The 20,356-nt window shown below is 41.1% G+C and overlaps 1 protein-coding gene across 1 annotated transcript in view; it reads left to right on the top strand.

The window, feature by feature from the left end:
• The window catches only part of SOS1 (SOS Ras/Rac guanine nucleotide exchange factor 1), a 90,267-nt gene extending 73,295 nt beyond the window's left edge, over positions 1-16,972 (top strand). The window contains exons 15-22 of the mRNA XM_074989287.1: positions 729-848; positions 1,755-1,917; positions 4,177-4,294; positions 4,955-5,127; positions 6,634-6,750; positions 6,950-7,214; positions 7,549-7,667; positions 11,565-16,972. Coding sequence (XP_074845388.1) covers positions 729-848; positions 1,755-1,917; positions 4,177-4,294; positions 4,955-5,127; positions 6,634-6,750; positions 6,950-7,214; positions 7,549-7,667; positions 11,565-12,059 — 1,570 coding nt within the window. The 3' untranslated portion in view covers positions 12,060-16,972. The remainder of the gene's footprint in view (positions 1-728; positions 849-1,754; positions 1,918-4,176; positions 4,295-4,954; positions 5,128-6,633; positions 6,751-6,949; positions 7,215-7,548; positions 7,668-11,564) is intronic.
• The last annotated feature ends 3,384 nt before the right edge of the window (positions 16,973-20,356 follow it).

The raw sequence follows: 20,356 nt of genomic DNA, 5'->3' as shown, positions 1-20,356 counted from the left end.
TGCACCCCAATGTAACGTTATTTGTTTATTTCATGGACATGTGGGTATCTGAGCACTTCTAATTAGTGCATACTATAAATTTCATTATATTAGAGGAGGGTATCACCTGGTATTTTGTGATATTGCCACAAAGGGCGTACCTTTGAGGAGCATGACAACTAGTTAAACCATTTCTCTTCATTTCCTAGTTTGTGAAGTGTATTATGAACCAGCCATTTGTGAGAAGGACGTGTTTAAAGAGTTGCTAGGCTTCAGGAACTCACATCTCATTATATCAGAGGCATAGTTGTGTTAATCTGTAGCCACAAAAACAACCAGGAGTCCTGATGCATCTGATAAAGTTAGCTTTTGCCCACAAAAGCTTACGCCCAAATAAATCTGGTACACTTTAAAGTCTCATGTGACTCCTCGTATCTCCTTCCAGTCAGTGACGTTTAGCCATCACATTTTATTTAGATGAACAGTAGTTGCAGTTAATGTTTTTAAATATTTGTTAATTGATAGCATAATGCAAAGGGCAATCAGAGCATAGGAATACAAGTCATCTTATTCATCAGTTTGCATTTTGATTCTGAGAGCATGGTAGCGAGCTATCAGCTAAGTATTTTTTTCAAGCAGTGGTCTTTCACTAAATTAAAATTCACTGATAATTAACAATTTTTTAAAAATAATGGTAATTTTAAAAAAATGTTTCATGTGATGGTGCTTTTTTTCTTAATTTCATTTAGAGCTGTGCAGCCATCAGAACTAGTTGGAAGTGTGTGGACAAAGGAAGACAAAGAAATTAATTCTCCCAACCTTCTTAAAATGATAAGGCACACCACTAATCTCACTTTGTGGTTTGAAAAGTAAGGGTTTTGTTTTGTTTTCATTGTGTTTAAATCTCTACTTCTGGAACTTTGCTGGATCTGTATAGTTCATTCAGATGCTTCTTGAGAGAGAATCTTACGAGACATTTTATGGGGGAGATTCCTCTATTTGGGCAATGGCTAAATATTTCAGTTTGCCTCTGAAAACACTTATTTGTAAGAAGGCATGGCAAAATTTAATTTTTTTTTATAATTTCAACTGAAAATATAGGTGTTTATTTTTAAGCTTCAAGTTTGATTTTTGTTTTAAAAATGTTCATAGTTGCACAAAATTATTTTTTAAGAATTCTTTTCAATTTTTATCTAATTGAACTTTCACAATTATAGAAAATTATTCACAGATGGAAGGGTGTAAGACAACAATTATTTTAGGTCACAGATGCTGGGATTCAGAAAGTTAAAGCTTTATAACTGTTAAAACACAAATTATCAACATCACATGTGAAAATATGTAAAATAAATATGCTTAAATCAAACTCGGAGTTCTCCAGCAGGGCTTTGGTGGGGGGGAAGGTGGGGTTGGTTGTTTTTGTTTTTGTTTTTGTTTTTTTTTTGCTTTGCCTGTCTATAAACTCTTATTATGAATGGAAATATTTTTGCTAAGGTTTATGTGTGTACTTTGAGATCGTTATTTATCAACTTTTATTGATAAAAATGTAATCCTTCAAAGCCTACTTCTAATATTCCCAGCTTTTTAACCTGAGAAATGGGAGCTATCTTGTTCTAAATGTTTCTAAATCTCTGTCCAGTTATGTCGTGGGCCTTGTTGGATCGGTTGGAACATTTCAAAATGGTATGCTTTTGCTGTAACTGAGTTCTAGTTGCTTGCTGCATTTCTGGCCCTCTCTTATTTCTACAAAATTAACATTCTGTTTGTATACTTAGATGCATCATAGAAACAGAAAACCTAGAGGAAAGAGTCATTGTAGTGTGTCGGATAATTGAGATCCTGCAAGTTTTTCAAGAGCTAAATAACTTCAATGGTGTCCTTGAAGTTGTCAGTGCTATGAATTCTTCACCTGTGTATAGGCTGGATCACACATTTGAGGTAGGGTACAATTTTTCCATTTGTAGTTTAGAAGCTGTATTGTTTAAATTACATTATGTTCCTATAAATATTGTTTCTTTCCGTATCCCAATAAGGATGGTAGCCGGTGCTTGCACTTTGAAAGAGCCTTTAGTTCTGTGCTCAGTGTTTGGTGCCTGGGCTTTGGCACTGCCAATCACTAGACAGACAGGAGAAACTAATAGGGGCAGACAGAATGAAACAGAAGACGAGAGTAAAAGAATGAAGCACAGATGTATGGGAGTTAAAAACTTGAAAAACGGAGGCAGAACAGTGTCTTAAAGGGAAGATGAAGAAAAGCTTTTCAGCTGTTTTTTTTTTAAACATTCAATGAAGAAATATTACAAATAAGAGGAAACACATAATAAAAAAGTATAGAAGAATAGATTCACCAAGACTCAAAACAAAAGGGAGAAAATGGGATGAGGGAAATATTTGTCATAGCTCATAGTTAGACTTTATTAGAAGGCTGTTTTATTACAGGGTCAGTGGCAATCACTCATAACTCTTTTCAGTTGCTTACAGTTACAGAGAACTAGCTGTATAAGCAGTTGCTTACAGTTTTCTACAACATTTGCCTTTTGGTTTGAAACTTTCTATGCTTAACCTCTGGTGAAGTGTGAATGTGTGTGGCAAGTTTTACTAAAATTTTTAGTCACTTTTGAGTTTTTGTGGAGGACTAAAACAATGATGGTGACTCCCCAGAGCTATGTGTATAGCGCTCTGCCTAGTCCTTTGAACTCCTCCAGTTACAATTTCAGTTATTTGCATAGATGAGAATTTAGTCCTGAGTCATTTAGAGGATCAACTGAATCACTGGCGAGGACTACATACCTGTGCATAAAACCAGGAAATAAATACTTCAACAACATGCAGACTGCAGTTCACATCTAAGGCTATGTCTTCAGCAGAGAGTTTTGTCAACAAAACCTGTGGAGTGTCCACATTCTCAAGGCATTCTGTTCTGTCAACACAAAATCAATAGAATGTGGTACTTCTGTTGACAGTGGTCTGCCACTCTCCCGGAGGCAGAACACCTCTGTCAGATTCTGTTGACAGAAAGCCAATCTGGACATTCCGAGGGACCCTCTGTTGACAGATAGGGCTTCTGGGTCATCAGGCAGCCCTGTGTGCTGTGCTTCCAGTTGGCTGTCCTGTTGAGAGAGCAGCCGGGCAGTCCGGCTGCTCTCTGTCAACAGAGTGGATCTCTTTCGATCCTCGTGGCAGTCTGGCTGCCATCTGTCAACAGAAGTTTTGTTGGAAGATATCTTCTGATAGAAATGTCTGTCGGCAGATTGCTCTAGTGTAGGCATAGGCTATGTGTGTAGCGTCTCTGGTTCCCCACAGGACATAAAATCATCCAGGGATGACTGATTAAAGGTGTAAAATAGATCTGACAGTTCTTTTGAACGTCAGAGGTGATTACCGCCCCCCAGAGTGAAGACAGCGGAAAGGCAGAAAGACCTGGCAAATTACCAGAGCGTCAGTCCCTGAAACCAGTAACTGGCATGATTGAAAATGAAAGATGGAATATCAGAAAGGCATGAGCAAGTAAATTGGAGAAGTGGGTGTCTTGAGAAAGAAGTGGAGCATGCCAGTTGCAGGAGGCAGGAAAAAAGTCTGCATTTCCTATAAGATTCTCTCCATATATTTTAGCATAGGGTCCATATCCAGTTAATTGGGCTGCCTGACCTTTACTGACATATGGGTGCATAATCAGGACACTGAACCTCCAGCCCAGGTCAGCAGGGCTCTTCACAAAAGCCTGACTTTCATACAAATCCCTCAGCACCTGACCATGATCTTGCTATTATGGTAACTAAGTAAATTATTTGCATGTGGTGGGGGGTCTTGATTTCCTGCCAATCATAATATTGGTAGTATAGCTTTAAAACCTTTAAATCCCACAAATGCCTGTGGAAAAATCAGTTTTCATCTCTGTATAGCTCTTTTCATTCCTAGCTCTCAAAGCATTAGTGCTCTATTTCTCAGATGGGAAAACTGAGACCCAAAGATGTTAAGACCCAGATTCTTAAGGGTACTGAAGTGTTTCTGTGCTCAGCATTGCAATACCAATCTGGTTTAGGCTGTTTCGGCAACACCTGAATGCCTTTAAAAAATCTGAGCTTGTGACATACCCAAGGTCACTCTGCAAAGCAAAGGCAGGTGTCAGTCCCTGTCTTTTGGATGGGCCATATGACCACAATGCCTTCCTAACTAACCTATCTGTATCTTTTTCAGCAAATTCCAAGTCGACAGAAAAAGATTTTAGAAGAAGCTCATGAATTGAGTGAGGATCACTATAAGAAATATTTGGCCAAACTCAGGTCCATTAATCCTCCTTGTGTGCCTTTCTTTGGTGAGTAGTTTTGATTCAGGATGGACAGTATAAAGGAAACGTCAGTTCACATTTTCCAAGGACTAAGCTAAAACACTCAGCAGAAATATAAGCAGAAGGGAGAAGTGTATTTTAAAGGAGCACTGCGAGCGTGACATCTAACCAGTTTCTAAAGAAGAGTTCAACTTAGTTTCAGCTGTCTCTTATGGTAAAACATTTTCTCTTCCCTACTGCTGTGTGACAGATCCACACAAATGGACAATAATGGCTGAATACACAGAGGAAGGAATTAACTGACTCTCAGAGTAAACAACTGGGAAAAAATAGAGAAGTATTTTTTTCCTGAGCAGTTCTAATGATTTTAGGTATTGCTTACCAAAAAAAAAAAAGATTTTTTAAAGGACCTTGTAGACAGAAATATGATTTTTCTGAGGTTGAATGTGCCCTTATAATATGCACTTTTACTTTGAATAGTGATGGTTATTCTTCAAGTGAAGTGCCGTTTTTGTGTTCAAGAAATGTATTTACACCAACCTAACTTGCTAATGTAGATCCAGCCTTAGTAATTAAAATACACAACTTTCATTCTTTAAAACAGCTTCATATTTCAGCTATATTGTTTATTTCCTCATTGTTTTGTGCTGTTCTCTCTGAATGTTCTTATTCTCTTCACTATTTTAGGAATTTATTTGACTAATATCTTGAAAACAGAAGAAGGGAACCCTGAATTTCTGAAAAGACATGGAAAAGAACTTATAAACTTCAGCAAGAGAAGGAAAGTGGCTGAAATAACAGGGGAAATCCAGCAATACCAAAACCAGCCATACTGCTTACGAATAGAACCAGATATCCGAGTAAGTAACATCTTATTTCTTTGTAGTGTTTAATTCAGAAATAGTTTAATAGAGAAAATCAAAGGCAACTGTAGAGCAGGCCTTTCACTTTGAGTCTCAAGCTTCCAGTGTGACACAGTGCAGGCCATCCCTACCTCATAGATGTTATCACACTATGGGACACTAATGTAGTAGAAGGCAGTGCATGGTGCTTCTCATCTGTTGGTGGCATGATCCAGTGACTCCCACTACCTTATTCTATAGAATCTTCTGTCCAGTTCTTTCTTGGCAGAGTTCAGCAAAGCTCTCTGCAGTAGCATGTCAGTATCCATGATCCCTGAGTAAGAATTCTGCATGTTCCTGTCTTTGCCAAAATTCTCCTTCTGCCGTTTTCTCTTCTGCCATATCAAAATGACTTCGTGCTACATTTAAGTTATTACAAATTCTAAAAGGAAAAAGAATTCTTAATACAAACTGGCATTTTCAAGCCTGTCTGAACTCATTTATACATGCCTTAACACATTGTTTCCTCATTGGAGTGGAGTCCTAAGGAGAGATGAAATAACACCGATGGGTTTTACTGCTGTCCTCCCAGGTTAATGGATTTCTGTGTGCTGGCGGTTTGCAAGATGTTGCTCTTAGTTTGTCAGAGTGCAGTAAAGCCTCAATGTAACAGACCCTGATGTAATGGACTTTGGAAATAACACACACAGTCTGCCACTCCGTGTCACTTCCTCCTCCCCCCCCCCGCCCCAAAGGCAGATAAATGTCGGAGACTCACCAGAGCCACCACTGGAGTACCTGCCAGAGTGGCTGGGGCTGGAGGAGCTGCCAGGGAAGCTGGAGGGGCCACTGCAGTGGCTGGGGCAACTGGGGCCAGAGGAGCCGGGGTGGAGAGGCTGTGGCCAGGTGCAGGAGCTCTTCTTCCCCAGCCCCATGTGCGTAGAGAATGTTGGCACCCAGCCACCTCTACTTACAGTGGCTCTGAGCAGCAGCCATGGTGTCAGGGGCTGCTGCCCGGTGTCAGGCTGGGGACAGCCAGGCTTTACCTTTGCACGGACAGCTCAGAGCTGGGGGCTGGAGGAGCTGCAGCACAGAGAGCTACAGTAGGTGGAAAGAGCCAGGTCGGCACTTAGCTCCTCTCCTGGTAATTGCGAGAGGGAGATGGAGGTGTGAGGGGAAGAATGGGGGCATAGGATGGGAGTGAGTGATGGGCTTGGAAGGTCACTGCATCATTGTACAGTATAACCATTTGGCTATAACTGACTTCTGGCATTAATGGACACCCCTTCCCCCCGTTAGTCCATTAAATCGAGGGTTTACTGTAGTGGTAAACGATTAATGTCAATAATATGTGATGTTACTGATTTTATTTTTAAGTGGAATTTCATTTAATTCACCTTTGTTGAATAGTATTTACGTAGAATTTTGAAAGCCATTAGGTCTCTATGAGTAATAAAGTATGTAGAATCTGCCCTGTAAAAGTAATTTATATGATGTAATCTTCCTAAACTTCCTGTATTTCAGAGGTTTTTTGAAAATTTGAATCCAATGGGAAATAACGTGGAGAAAGAATTCACAGATTATCTGTTCAACAAGTCATTAGAAATAGAGCCGCGAAATTCCAAGCCTCCACCAAGATTTGTTAGTATTCAGATTTTATTTTTTTACTTAATAACTTTAAAAATGATTCTCACAATGCAGCAGAGATTGCTTTTAGAATTTATTTGATTCATGAACTGATTTTGTGATGGAGATTAAGGCAATTTGATTTTTAAAATCTATACTTTCCATTCATTGAAAGTTTTTAACTGTGCAGTATTGATATTTGATATCACTACAGCCAAAAAAATACAGCTATTCTCTCAAGTCTCCGGGTGTTCGTCCGTCGAACCCGAGGCCAGGTACCATGAGACACCCTACTCCACTGCAACAGGAGCCAAGAAAAATTAGCTACAGTCGCATCCCTGAGAATGAGTCAGAAAGTACAGCATCTGCACCAAATTCTCCACGAACACCATTAACACCACCCCCTGCCTCTGCTACTTCCAGTACTACAGATGTCTGCAGTGTGTTTGATTCAGATCCTTCAAGTCCTTTTCATTCAAGTAAGTGCGAAAGCTATTTAAAGCTATGCTTTTTAGGACTGTCACAAATTTGTGTTTGTCAGATTTTATCTAAACTGACACATCATTTTGGTTCTTCAAATTTGCTGTATCTGCAAATGTTTTACCTCCTTGCACAATGCCAGAGTCTCAGTATATTTTTACTTGGATTCCTGTTACCTTTATGTTTATTTTCACATGTGGGATGAAGTAGGTCAGGAATCATGCATGTAGGTTATTCCAAATTTTCTGTGGAGAACCAAACCACTCCTTGATGTAGAATTGAAAGTGTGTTGTGTTGTGTTTTGTTTTGTTTTGTTTTTTTAATATCCATCAGGATCTGCATCTGTCTCATCCATTAACTTCACCAAAATTTCTGATGAAACTTCTGGTCCTCCTCCTGTTCCTCCACGGAGAAGACCGGAATCTGCTCCAGCAGAATCATCGCCATCAAAGGTGAGAAATGTGTGAGCCCACACTTGTGGCATTCGGGGGAAGTGCCCATATCAGACTTTGTGTATTGATGGGTAAGCTAGAACTTTAGAATCGAGGGTGAAGGTAAAGGTAAAAATGACTTAAAAATTCCATCCTTATTAGTTCCTTTAGATGGGCAAGAGTAACTAACTATATGCCTCACTCCAGCACAGCAACAGCTCATTTATGCCCCATCATCTCATCTGCCCCAAGTTTTAAATTAGTTAAAATAATAGCAAACAGAACAAAAAAGCAGTCCCGTAGCACTTCAAAGACTAACAAAATAATTTATTAGGTGATGAGCTTTTGTGGGACAGACCCACTTCTTCAGACCCTAGCCAGACCAGAACACAAAAGCTCATCACCTAATAAATTATTTTATTAGTCTTTAAAGTGCTACTGGACTACGCTTTTGTTTTGCTAGTATATAGACTAGCACGGCTATGTCTCTGTTACTAATAGCAAACAGAAGTTTAAATTTAGAGTGGGAAATGTTTCCTATTCTCTGAGGATAAGTGGTTTCATGTAAACCTCCTAATCCAGGGTGATAGTCTAAAAGTATATGGAGAGTAAAAGGGTAAGAAATTGGCATTAAGGTGAGACACTTTAAACCATTCAGTATGCCTGAAAGAGTACATAAAATGTGCTAACCTAGTAACCTCTTGTTTAGTAGTCCCTTCTCTGGTTGCCATTTCAAACCTGTCTTCACACTCCATGGGCTTTTCTACCCTTGCCCCCAACTTTGAAGAGGGCATGTTAGTCAGGGCCATGGGCGATTACTAATGAAGTGCTGCAGTGAATATGCAGCATTAGGTTAATTTTCCCCTGCAACAACTTTGAAGCGTCAAACTTCGAAGTGCCGGCATGCGTGTAGCGGTGAAGTGCCCACACTACTTCAAAGTCCCTTTACTCCTCAAAATTTTGAAGTTTGAAACTTCAAAGTTGCTGCAGGGGAAAATTAGCCCAAAGAAGTACTGTGTATTCACTGCAGCACTTCGTTAGTAATCTCCCATGGCTGTGATTAACATGCCCCTTTCGAAATTGGGGGCAAGCGTAGACAAGCCCCAATTCTTCTCTTTCCTCTTTCTACCTGTATTTATAGGACAGTTGATTTTCATCCGGGTCCTGATCCTGCACTTGTTGCAGGCATTGGCAGATCTCTTATGCTGGAGTGTGAAATTGTTCAGAACCTTAGAAAATTAGGGTGGGATTTTCAGAACCACTGAAGTGACTAAGGAGTACAAGTCCCTCTGGCTTTCAGTGGCATATGATGTTCTGTTGTCCCTCGGCTGTTAGCAACATACACTGTTGTTTCAGCTGGTGGCAGCATTCAGTATTCTGCAGTCTCATTGGTTGTCAGTGGCATAGGAATGTAAAATAATACAAAATGTAGGGCTGGAAGCGACCTCAAGAGTTCATCCAGTCCTGTCCCTTGTGCTTAGGCAGGACCAAGTAAGTTCAGATTACCTATGACAGACCCAGTCTGTTCCTAAGAATCTCCAGCGATTACACATCTTTCCTTAGAAGTCTATTCCAGATCTTCACAATCCTTCTAGTTAGGTTTTCTTAATGCCTGCCTAACTAGAAAAAAGAAGAGAGAGATGGGTTAAAAATATATATATATCAATGCCCAGGACTTGAACTCCCCCTTATCAAATTACTCAGACATCCATTGGAAAAATAATCAGAGTGGGGCACAGATTGTCAGAGGCATTCTTGTGTGCATTGGACACAGCTTCTTATTACAAAAGGCAGAGAAAAGTGACTTGGGGAGAGGCTCTTCTGAATTTTATTCTGACAGGGAGGAATGAGTTGAGAATCTGAAAGTGAAATGCATTGTGGGTGAAAGTGATCATGAAATGATTACATTCATGATTTCAAGAAATTGAGAGAGGGACAACAGCAGAATAACAACAATGGACTTCAAGAAAGCAGATGTTGGCATACTCAGAGAATTGGCAGGTAAGAGCCAATGAGGAAACAAGTCTGAGGGGAAAAAGCTTCAGGTGTGTTGGCAGGTTTTAAAGAGACATTATTAAGGGCACAAGAGCAAACTATCCCAATGAAAGAAAGTATGGTAAGAAATCACCCTGGCTATCCAAGAGCTTTTCAGTGGTCTGAAATTTGAAAGAATCATATAAAAAGTGGAAACTTGGTCATAATAAAAAGGATTAATATGAAAAAAACCCACAACACAGTGGTGTAGGGACAAAATCAGAAAGGCCAAGGCAAAAAACAAGCTTAAATGGGGATATAAATGATAAGAAAATATTTTCAAATACATGAAAACCAAGAGGAAGACTGGGGCAGGCCCATCACTGAAAAAATGCAGCAGTTGCTGAAGTGTTAAATGCCTTTTGTATTTCAGTTTTCATCAGAAAAATTAGCAGTGATCAGTTGACTAACAGAGGGAATACCAGTATCAGTGGACTGGGGTCTGAGGCTGAAACAGAAAAAGAACAAATTAAGACATCTAACTTTGTCTAAGTTATTCTGAGAGTCAGCAGGGCCCAATGAAGCACATCCCAGAATATTTAAGAAGCTGGCTGAAGCCATTAGTGCTTTAACTTTAAGAACTCATGGAGGACAGGACCTGAGGATGCAATAGGGCAATTATCGTACCTATGTATAAGAAGAGAAATAAGGACAACTCAGGGAATTAAGAAATGTCAGCATAATGTCAGTACATGAAAAATAATGGAGCAAACAATCAAATGTTCTGTTTGTAAGCACCTAGAAGAAAATAATCTTACAAGTAACAGTCAGCCAGGACTTCGTGTTGTTTTTGTTAGTCAACCTCAACTTGTCAAAAGCTGCAACCTAATATCCTTTGACAGGGTAATAAGGCTTGCTTGTGGGTACGAGGAAGCAGTAGATGTGATATATCTCAACATTAAGTCTCTTGATACTGTCTCACATGACTATCTAATAAACAGACTAGGAAGGTATAGCCTTGGCAAGCATACAGTAAGGTGGGTGTACTCAGTGGTTCACAATCAAGCTGGAAGGACATGGAAAGTACCATTTTGCAGGGATCTGCCCTTGGTCCAGATCTATTCAGAATCATCCTAAACACTTCATGATTTTGATGACAGCGTGGAGAATACACTTACAAAGTTTATGGATGATACCAAGATGGGAGAAGTCGCAAGTACTTTGGAGAACAGGATTAGAAATCAAAATGATCTTTACAAACCAGAGAAATGGTCTGAATTAAAAAGAGGTTGAACCTCTCTAATATGGCACTCTGGTCCAGCAACATTCATGGTCCAGCATGATTTTAGTTAGACAGATGGCCATTTATCATGGTTGTGGCCAAGTTTCCCATAGTCCTATAATATTTGTTTACAGCCACCAGTCCTGGCTGTCAGTGTTCTGTGCTGTTATTTAGCTCTAGTTTACTCCTAAATATCTTCTAAGTCCACTAAGCAGTGGAGGTACTTCTTTCATTCCCTTTTTCTGTTAAACACTAGCAGCCTCTTTCTTCCTTCTTGGTCTCTAGAGGAGAAATGCCTTTTGATTTTACCTTTTGGGGACCTCTTGCTATATAGGAAGTGCCCCAGCTGCCAGCCAGCCAGCTGAGCTGGTATCAGCTTAGAAACTGTGCTGCACTTACTACTGTGCCACCAGCAGCACCCCGTATTTCCTCTCCTGTTCCTTCATTCCCCCTCCACCCCACTCCCCTTTCCCTTGCCCCCGGCAGTCGTTCATCACTTGTTAGCTGTGTGTCTCTTGTCTTTAATTGGACATTAAGAGTTTTGAGGCAATGACTGAACATACCCATATAGCATAGCACAACCAGGGCCCTGACCCTCACTGAGGTACTGGGGCTATGCTAACACAGATTATAACCATTGAATTAAATTTTGTATGCTACAGGTTACTTCTACACATCTGGACAGTCCACCAGCAATTCCTCCTCGACAACCAACGTCAAAAGTCTATTCACCACGATACTCTGTGCCAGACCGGACCTCTGTGTCTGATCCTCCTGAAAGCCCCCCTGTATTACCACCACGAGAACCTGTGCGAACTCCTGATGTTTTCTCTAGCTCACCACTACATCTCCAGCCACCACCCTTAGGCAGAAAAAATGAACTCGGCAATACCTTTTTTCCAAACAGTCCCTCTCCATTTACTCCCCAACCCCCGCAAACACCGTCACCACTTGTAGCACGGAGGCATCTGCCATCCCCTCCTTTGATATCACAAGATGTGGACCTCCATTCTGTTGAGGGGCCACCTGTCCCTCCACGACAAAGCACTTCTCAACATATCCCAAAGCTTCCACCAAAAACTTACAAACGGGAGCACACTCATCCATCGATGCACCGAGACGGACCACCCTTGTTGGAGAATGCCCACTCCTCCTGAATCAGACCTTGTGCTTAGGAGTTGCATTTTCTTGGCACTTTGTCTGTTGCTGGCAATGGATGCGCTGAACCTGCTGGCGCCAAGGAGCTTAAATGCATACTCCAAGCATTAGAACTATGCTAGGTTTGGACAGCAGTGTACAGAAACTGAATTGCGAAAGCAGATGTGATCAACTGATACATGCACTACTTCTATTGTAGTATGCAGGATTGTGTTCTAAAGTAATTGGACAACTGATTGTACCAGAAAACTGACTCAAGGGACGCTTCTGGCCAATAAGCAGAGACCGTTTTTTGTGTAATGATCTCTCATGTCCAGTACGGTAATGGAAAACATAGTCTTGTATCCATCAGTCCTATACAGTGACACAGTTATTAGAATGAAAACATTATGCACTTTTTTAAAAATCTCAAACAGGGAACTTTATATCCTTCTTAATTTCCTCTTGCTTTATTCCCTGCTTTAAAGTACTCTCCTAAAATTATTAAAAGGACTGTGAGGAAGATCTGTGGTACCTAACCATGTTAGAACAAAGGCATAGCACTGTATTGCGGTCCTGTTTACAAATTGTTACAGTGAATAGTGTGGGTACCTATGCTTCACCAAAGAGGTACTTTATTATTATTTTATTAAATATTATGGTGCCAGTTGAAAAAAACATATTGCCGGGAAGTAATTATCACTTTCATTAAACAGAGCAGATTAAAGTCTTATGTCATTAAAATGACAGGAAAATTTTAAAAAACAGCACTATTGTCTGAAATATTGTATTGCATTGAGAAGACTGTTAATCTATGCTAGGTTATATCAGCTTCTTTTTAAGGTTTACTGATAATCCATTTCATGGCTTGTAGATATTCTTTACTCATGCCATGAAAACACAGTCACTTGTGAAAAGGAACACTTGCTGGCCATCTTCCATAGTTATTGTCATGTTTTACTAACAATAGATTAATCAGCAAACTAGAAATGCCCTGCATTTGCATAAATCATGTGTATATAGTGAATGTTGCATAAATATGCTTGCAGATTGTTTCTAATTTAATTGAAATAAAGACACACGTATTCGTTTGGCTGACATACGTTAAATTATTACACGGACAAACAATTCAGTTTTTCAGTCAAAAATACTGAAAAGGGGATAAAAGCACATTGTGGTACATGGGGTTTTTGTAGTTCAGCATATGTATTTTAGTAATAAAGAACAGTCTAAAAAGAAATCAGGTTTGCGCATGTGAAACAAAGTTTAATTAGAGTGACAAAGCTGGGTTACTCTCACACATGTATGTAGTTTTATAGAATTTCAAACATTGTCTTAAAAATTATTAATCTTTACAATAGGATCTTTACTATGTCAGAAATGTACATGACAAAACATTGACCTGCCTAAATATCATGACATGGATTATCCATAAACCTGTGCACTGCTTCTCTGATTCTAACCAATACTGTGACAGTAATGCATGCCAGTTATTGAAGAAAAGAAACTTTAGTGATCTCCTCTACCATAATATTTGTGATGTGTGCAGTATCTCATCTTCATTTAATGAGATTCATTCGTTGTAGTAAAATTATATCATGTTTCCTCTTGGGTGAAAACAAAATACATTTCAGCATCCCAGAAAGCCATGTCATTAGAAACAGTTTAGTTGAGCGAATCATGATGGAAATCTACTATTGTAGTAACTTTCTACGATGCCATTAGGGTAGTGGGATATGCACCATGATACCACAGTGTGGTCTTTACATTTCAGAAAGTGTTTTGACTTAATCAGCATTAAGCAGCATATTCTGTCATAGCCAAACATGGGGAATTTGTCAGTTGTATCTATGTGTAGATCTTTAACATTTGTATTTTGAAAGGTGTTTTCATGTCTTCTCCTGCCATATACTTTTTTTTTTCATTTAGAAGTAAGAGTTATAAACTCAGCTTTTGGGAAGAGGACATTCTTACAGATGTACTTTGTATAATCCTACCCTACAAGAAATGTAAATTGCATTCATGGTTGCTCAGATCTAACCCAGAGTAGTGAGTACCTTGGTGCCATGTGTGAGACGTTGTTGACTTTCCAGAAGGAAGACAGGGAGCCCTCCAATGTTAAACAGAGATTCAGAGCCCACATCACCTCTTTTCTGCACTTAAAACCATGGCCCCTGCCATTGCCAAGGCTAGCTAGGTAGGCTGGTTGGCCAAGTGAATAGGACACCCCAGCGGTATGAGGCAGCTCTACGTTCAGATCCTGGCTTAGCCCCAGCCTTCCTGTGTGCTATGGCAAGTCACTTAATATTCCCATTTGTAAAATTCTGGTAGTACCTCCCTACTTTACAGGGGTCTAAAGGATAAAAATCCACAATCCTATAGCATTTGATTAGACTCCCTGGTGATGAGGATCATATAAAAACCTAGATTAAACTCCTTGGGTGCTCAGCTACACTGCTCCATTATCCACTATTTACCAATGTACAGCACACCTCCAAGGTGTGAATGACCAGTGCCATAAATCAAATCCCTGTGTCTAAGGGAGAATGTTGAACATAACTGCTTGAGCCCCTGAACACATCAATTTTATTTTCCCATTTTCAGGAAATAACCTTTTTTTTTTTTTTTTTTTTTTAAGAAGGAAGAATTTCACATTCGGGAAAGGTACTAATTTGAGGGAGGGGAGGAATGGTGAAAGCAAATATCTTTGAATACTGGCAGGGAAATGGCATTATTTTTATTATTCATATTTGCCAGATTATTGAATGATATTGAAGAATAACATGGCATGATGAAGCATGCTTCATCTTAACAACCAGCTAAAGGGATTGCTGTGTTACTTCAGAGCTCAGAGGAAAAGCCTGACACTGCTCACAAGTCAGCACTGATCTATTGAAGAGTATTGGTGTTCAGCTGTTGGGTGCTTGCAGAGGTAGGAGGGGAAAGGAAGTCCTTTGATGATCTGGTCAATGAGACATGAAAGTGCAATATTTGAGCAATGTTTGAAGTCTGTCCCTTAAGTCTGTCTGATTTAGAGTGGAGGATAGCAGTGCAGGATAAAGAGAAATCCAGTCTCTTTTCCCCCAGAAGTTCAAACTGGATGTTAAAAAGAAAAGCTCTCCATTAGTAGTTTGTAAATGCTAGCTTTTCAGACTCCGAATGCATTATTTCAAGTGAAACTGAAAATAAAGTGCAAGGAAAAGTTATCGAACACACGGTTATCAGGCAAGGAATTACTGTCATCATGGTACTCAACAACCCGGACATGATCTTACGGTGTCTATTTGGTGAGAATTTTGTCTTTGCTTCAGAATCAGTACTATGAAATCACTGAGCTTGATCCCTTAAGCTACATATGTTCTCTCTTGCAATTGTTTCTAAATTCTTGCTTAACCATCACTTAAAAAGAAACAAGGTTTGTGCCCCCCACATGAATCCATTTATGCCTTTACTTGCTCAGGCTTTCGTTTATTGCATAGCTTGTTGCTTTTATGTGGACGGAATCTTAAATCAGGCTTCTCTGACTGGTGAACTCCAGTATCACTTTTACTCAGCTGGGAGCCTGATCTAAAACGGACAAATGGGTGAGTGGTTTTCCATTGATTTTTAGCAGGCGTTGGATCAGGTCCTTTGAGTTCTTTTGACAGCTGGTTCTATTTTACTGTATTCAGGGAAATCATTGTTTTGTACCACTAGGGCTGTTTGAATGAACCGGTTTTGCCTCCACAGCCCCTGCAGCAGAGCTAACACCTGGCAACAGAAACACTCATTCTTTCTGCTCTGGGTATTGTGTACTCCTAGCATAGAAACTCGCATATGCAGCTTTCTGTGTTCCTACAAGTCATGCGTTGAGACTCCCCCAGGAAAAGTCCCCCTCATTCATGAATGTCTGTCTTCGTAACAATGTTCCTTAATACATAATTGCTGTGATCAGTACATTTGGCCTGTGGTATGCAAAAAAAAAAAATCACACTTTGGGTTTCCTCTCAAAAGTCATGCCTTTTTCTGCTAACAGGGAAGTCTTGCTGGAAAATGCATTTTTAAAGCAGAAAAAAATGTTGGGCAGCTCCTTAGATTTTTCTCTTTAAACCATTCTGTTTCAACTGTTGACTTGTCAGTTCAGCAATGTGTGATATGTGGGCTACAGTCTTCTTTGGTCTGTTAGGTGAGGGCAAAATGTGGCTCAATACACTTATAAAGCCAAAAGCACTTGTAACTTGGTTTGTAAATTTCATGCCTTATTTTCCATTAAAAAAACAAAAACAAAACACCTTAAAGTGCATTTTTCTGTCAACTGTGAGCAAATTTCTCTTTTGCCTTTAATGAAAAATAGTGCATTTAAGTAGCCAGTTGCTGCTAAATTGTAAATTAAGTGATCTAAAGATAAGGTCGCATTTGACTCTGTAACAAACACATACGATGTCATGCACCAAGTGACTGAAAGGTTGAAAGGGGGGAAAAAGTCCTGTGCCAGATGCATGCCAGTTTTAGTAGCTGCCAAATGTGCCTTTTTATTAAGAACATCTGTAATTTCTTTCAGAACAAGATAAATTATGTGGACAAGGGTTGTTTTTGACAAATTTGTTTGGTTAGCTTACTAGAGAACAAGCCTGTTTCTGTTTGTCAAAGTAAATTGTACAAATTTTAAGTTTTGATAAGTTTGTGTGTTGTGGTATCTATGTGTGCTTGCCTTTGTTTAATGGCATGGTTATTTGCTAATATGATTAAATGTCAAAATGCTATGTCAGTCCGACCGAAATGTAAGAATAAAGCGGTAATCTTTAACTGGCATGTCTTATGATCCGTATACTTAACCATGTCTGTAGGTGATCTTTGTATGCTTTGTCTGCAATGGTATTCAGGTTGCATTTAAAGTGAAAATTAATAGTGGCTGTTATTTTTCAGCATTAAAAGGATACATTCTAAAAATAAAAATGCCTTACATATATCCTGTAAGTGTACACTTTTGCCTACGTAAGATAGGATGAATATCTCACCAGTCTGACGCAGTGTTTGTGCAAGGTTAATGCTGTGCGTCACATTAAGGACATTTGTCAGTGTGTTGCATAGTCATAAGAAATCATTTCAGTAATCTGAGGCCTGAGCACATGATGTTCTTGTGATGGGAGCTTTGGTGGAAGAGACAGAGCGAATGCATTGTTAATATTTTACAACTTCAGCAATTGCATGGCTGCTGTAATATTTGTTTTCTCTTGTCCTGCAGCTTTCCATTCTAACCACCTGTTTTAAGGATTGATAACTCAGGAATAAAAATTCACTGTATGTTGACATTTCGCGCACAGATCCCTATATAATTTTAGAGAGACTGGGCCTAAGTCTGTCTCACTGTTGAAACAGATTGGCGTGGATCTCTGACAAGTTCTGCCTGTAACCCTTGGAACTATCTCCTTGGAAGGAAGTGTAACACCCCTTCCCCACTCCAAATTAGAACTTGAATGATGACAATTCACGAAAAACATTGCAGTGGGGGTGGGGCGGGGAGGGAAAGGCAACAATATTCAAAACCAATCAAACGAACAAGTTTCACGTGTAATAGGCAGTTCTGGAATCACTCCCCTGTGGGAGAAGATTCTAGCCACTTCCAGCTCGTGGTAGGAAACTAGAGCCACCCCTTCCTCTGCACTGTGTGGTAAAGCAGAATCTCTGTGCTTTCTTTCAATAATAATTAAATATCCCCTGGCCACTAAACCTGTCCCTGGCAGTGCACTAGGTGAAATGTGACCTGGAGCTCAAATGACTCCATGTTCATGCCGTCTCTTGTGTCTTCAGTGAAACCGCTGGCCTGGGTGCCATTTGAGATGTGACCTGCTACCTGCTGAAGAGCTGGCCTGACCCCTCCCAATGTGCAGGATGCTGAACCGCTGTCACATGGTAACAGCTTTCAGTTGGACTGACTGGGTATGGATTTAAAATGGTAAGTGGCTTTGTATGCTACAGCAAATCCACGCTGCCATCACGCTCCTGAATATACAGTGTCAAGCGCTTGAGAAATGTCAGTCTGCTGAGTGCTTGGCTGCCCTTTATTAACAAGGATCAGGGGCCCTGGATGTACTGGGGTTTGAAAAGGAGTTTGCAGGTTAAGATTTAGGGAATGTGGACCCTGTCTATCTGCTAATCCTTTGTAGCATCACTAAGCTAGTTCCTGGCTCTTCCATTGCTCTAATGCTAGGCTGCCAGGAGCTGCAGTAGGATTTCCTCTTCCACAGTCCCAGAGTTCTCTCTTTCACAGGTCTCCCTGGGCCGGAGATGCCATTAGTATGCAAGGAGCTGAGTTGGAGATCAATCTGCTCTTCTGTGGTACAGTGAGCCAGGCTTCTGCTGCTGAGAATGCCTTGATCCTGCACCCTGGGTTGTCTGAACCTCGTGATCTTAAGTGTGCAGTGTCCCTGACAGGTAAAGTGGTCTTGGTCAATCTGCAGGTGGATTTGTGGCTGTGGGACACAGCTCAGTCATTGGCCCTGTAGGTCTTTAAAGGGTTTTGTTTCTGGACTGATGTCAGTCTGTTAGCCACCAGATGCTGGAGACCTCTGGTGCGAAACGCCTTCATGCTGGCTGTTTCGCTCCTCACTTGGCCGGCTGTGTAATAATTCAGTGATCATTTCCACGTAGTAGTTACCTTCGGTCTCAGCTAGTATGAGTTGAGCACGTTCTTCTCTGGGAGGTGACAATGCATAGATCACTGTTGCTCGGTCCTCCCTGCAATGCCACCGCTGGCCATGTTGATCCAAACAGACAATGTGTGTGTTGCAAAGCACAACTTGGAGGTCTGTGTGATGTGCGTCTTTCACAAACAAGGCATTTGTGTGTGCTCATTCCAACTCCCAAGCAGACGTCTGCTGCCTGGCATAGGCGGTAATAACGCCCTTGGAAGTATTTGGGCCAAATGAAGTAGAGATGTATACACTGGGGTAAGTTACACCTCCAAATGGGTATAAGTGGTAGTATTAATGCTTACTGCCTGCTCGCTGGAAGGACAGCAGCCCAGAACAGCCAGCGTTCGATTAATTAGGGAAGTGGGTGTGCGGCCTCATGCTAATTCCTCTTCCTCTTACTCCTTCAGCTTGTAATTACAATCATCTTCCTACCTCTTGCGACTTCGCTGCTTATGGACTCACCTACCAACCCAAAGCCCTACTGTCCCTATTCACAGTACCACTGGGTTTGGGCCACATTTCTCTGGGCCGCTAGCGTTGAGTGCAGGACCAGGCAGCAAGGGAGTCTGCATTTGAATAGTGATTCCTCTTGTCCCCCTTCCGCTCTTCCTACTGTGCATTAATCCCAGATTTCTGGACTAGTTGTGAAATCCACAACCTCCCTCCTTCCCCCAATACACGCACACACGTCACACTTGTCACTGTGGGCAGGTGTTTCATACGCGCTGTAACTCCCTTGGGACTTTTGCATATAAAAATTGATGCCCCAGTATATGGGGAAGTCAATGAATGTGGTGATAAAAGTGATGTTGTATTATACATGCGCATCACCCAAGGAGCACCAAAACCTGGAAACAGACCAGCACGGCTGCCCAGGAGCAGGGAGGTAGGAAAGACACCTGTCTTACAAGACAGTAAGAACCCCATTTAACCAGATCCTAGGTTTCACTTTCAGTGATGCCCCTAGGTTGGCTCCATTTCCATCCTAGCCCTCTGGGCTGCACACATGTAGAATGCCCCAGAGAGCCACCAGCTGGCTGGAAACCAGTGTGGCTGGATGGCTTCAGGCAGCCAGTCGCAGCTGAAGAGCAGAACAGAGAGCCAGGTATCTTCCACTGCAGCTGTTAATGGCAGCTGTTGGCTCCTGGGCTGGAGCCATCCCCTGAGCTGACCCACTCTGGGAAACCCTCTATTCCTGTCAGGGAAGGAGGCCACTCTTGCCAAAGCCCCGCTGCCAGAGAGCACTTCTGCTGGGTTCCCCAAGGCCAGATGATGGTGTGACTCTTAAAGCCACCCAGTTCTCGTTCTCTAGCGGTGCTGAGGCCCTACTTAACATAGCTACAGGTTTCAAATCACTCGTGCGGTGGGAACTGGGAGCCTTCCGAGGAAACCCCTTCGAGTGAATATTTCAGACTCACATGGTTGGAGGGAAATAATTCTGTGCAACCATAGCACCTCTGCCCCATGGCTGCTGGACTCTCCGGCTACGTCTACACGTGCACCCAACTTCGAAATAGCTTATTTCGATGTTGCGACATCGAAATAGGCTATTTCGATGAATAACGTCTACACGTCCTCCAGGGCTGGCAACGTCGATGTTCAACTTCGACGTTGCTCAGCCCAACATCGAAATAGGCACAGCG

The sequence above is a fragment of the Carettochelys insculpta genome, chromosome 3 (genome assembly GCF_033958435.1).
Source record: "Carettochelys insculpta isolate YL-2023 chromosome 3, ASM3395843v1, whole genome shotgun sequence".
NCBI lineage: Eukaryota > Metazoa > Chordata > Testudines > Carettochelyidae > Carettochelys > Carettochelys insculpta.
Note: the sequence above shows the minus strand (reverse complement) of the source record. Positions and strands in the feature narration are given on the sequence as shown.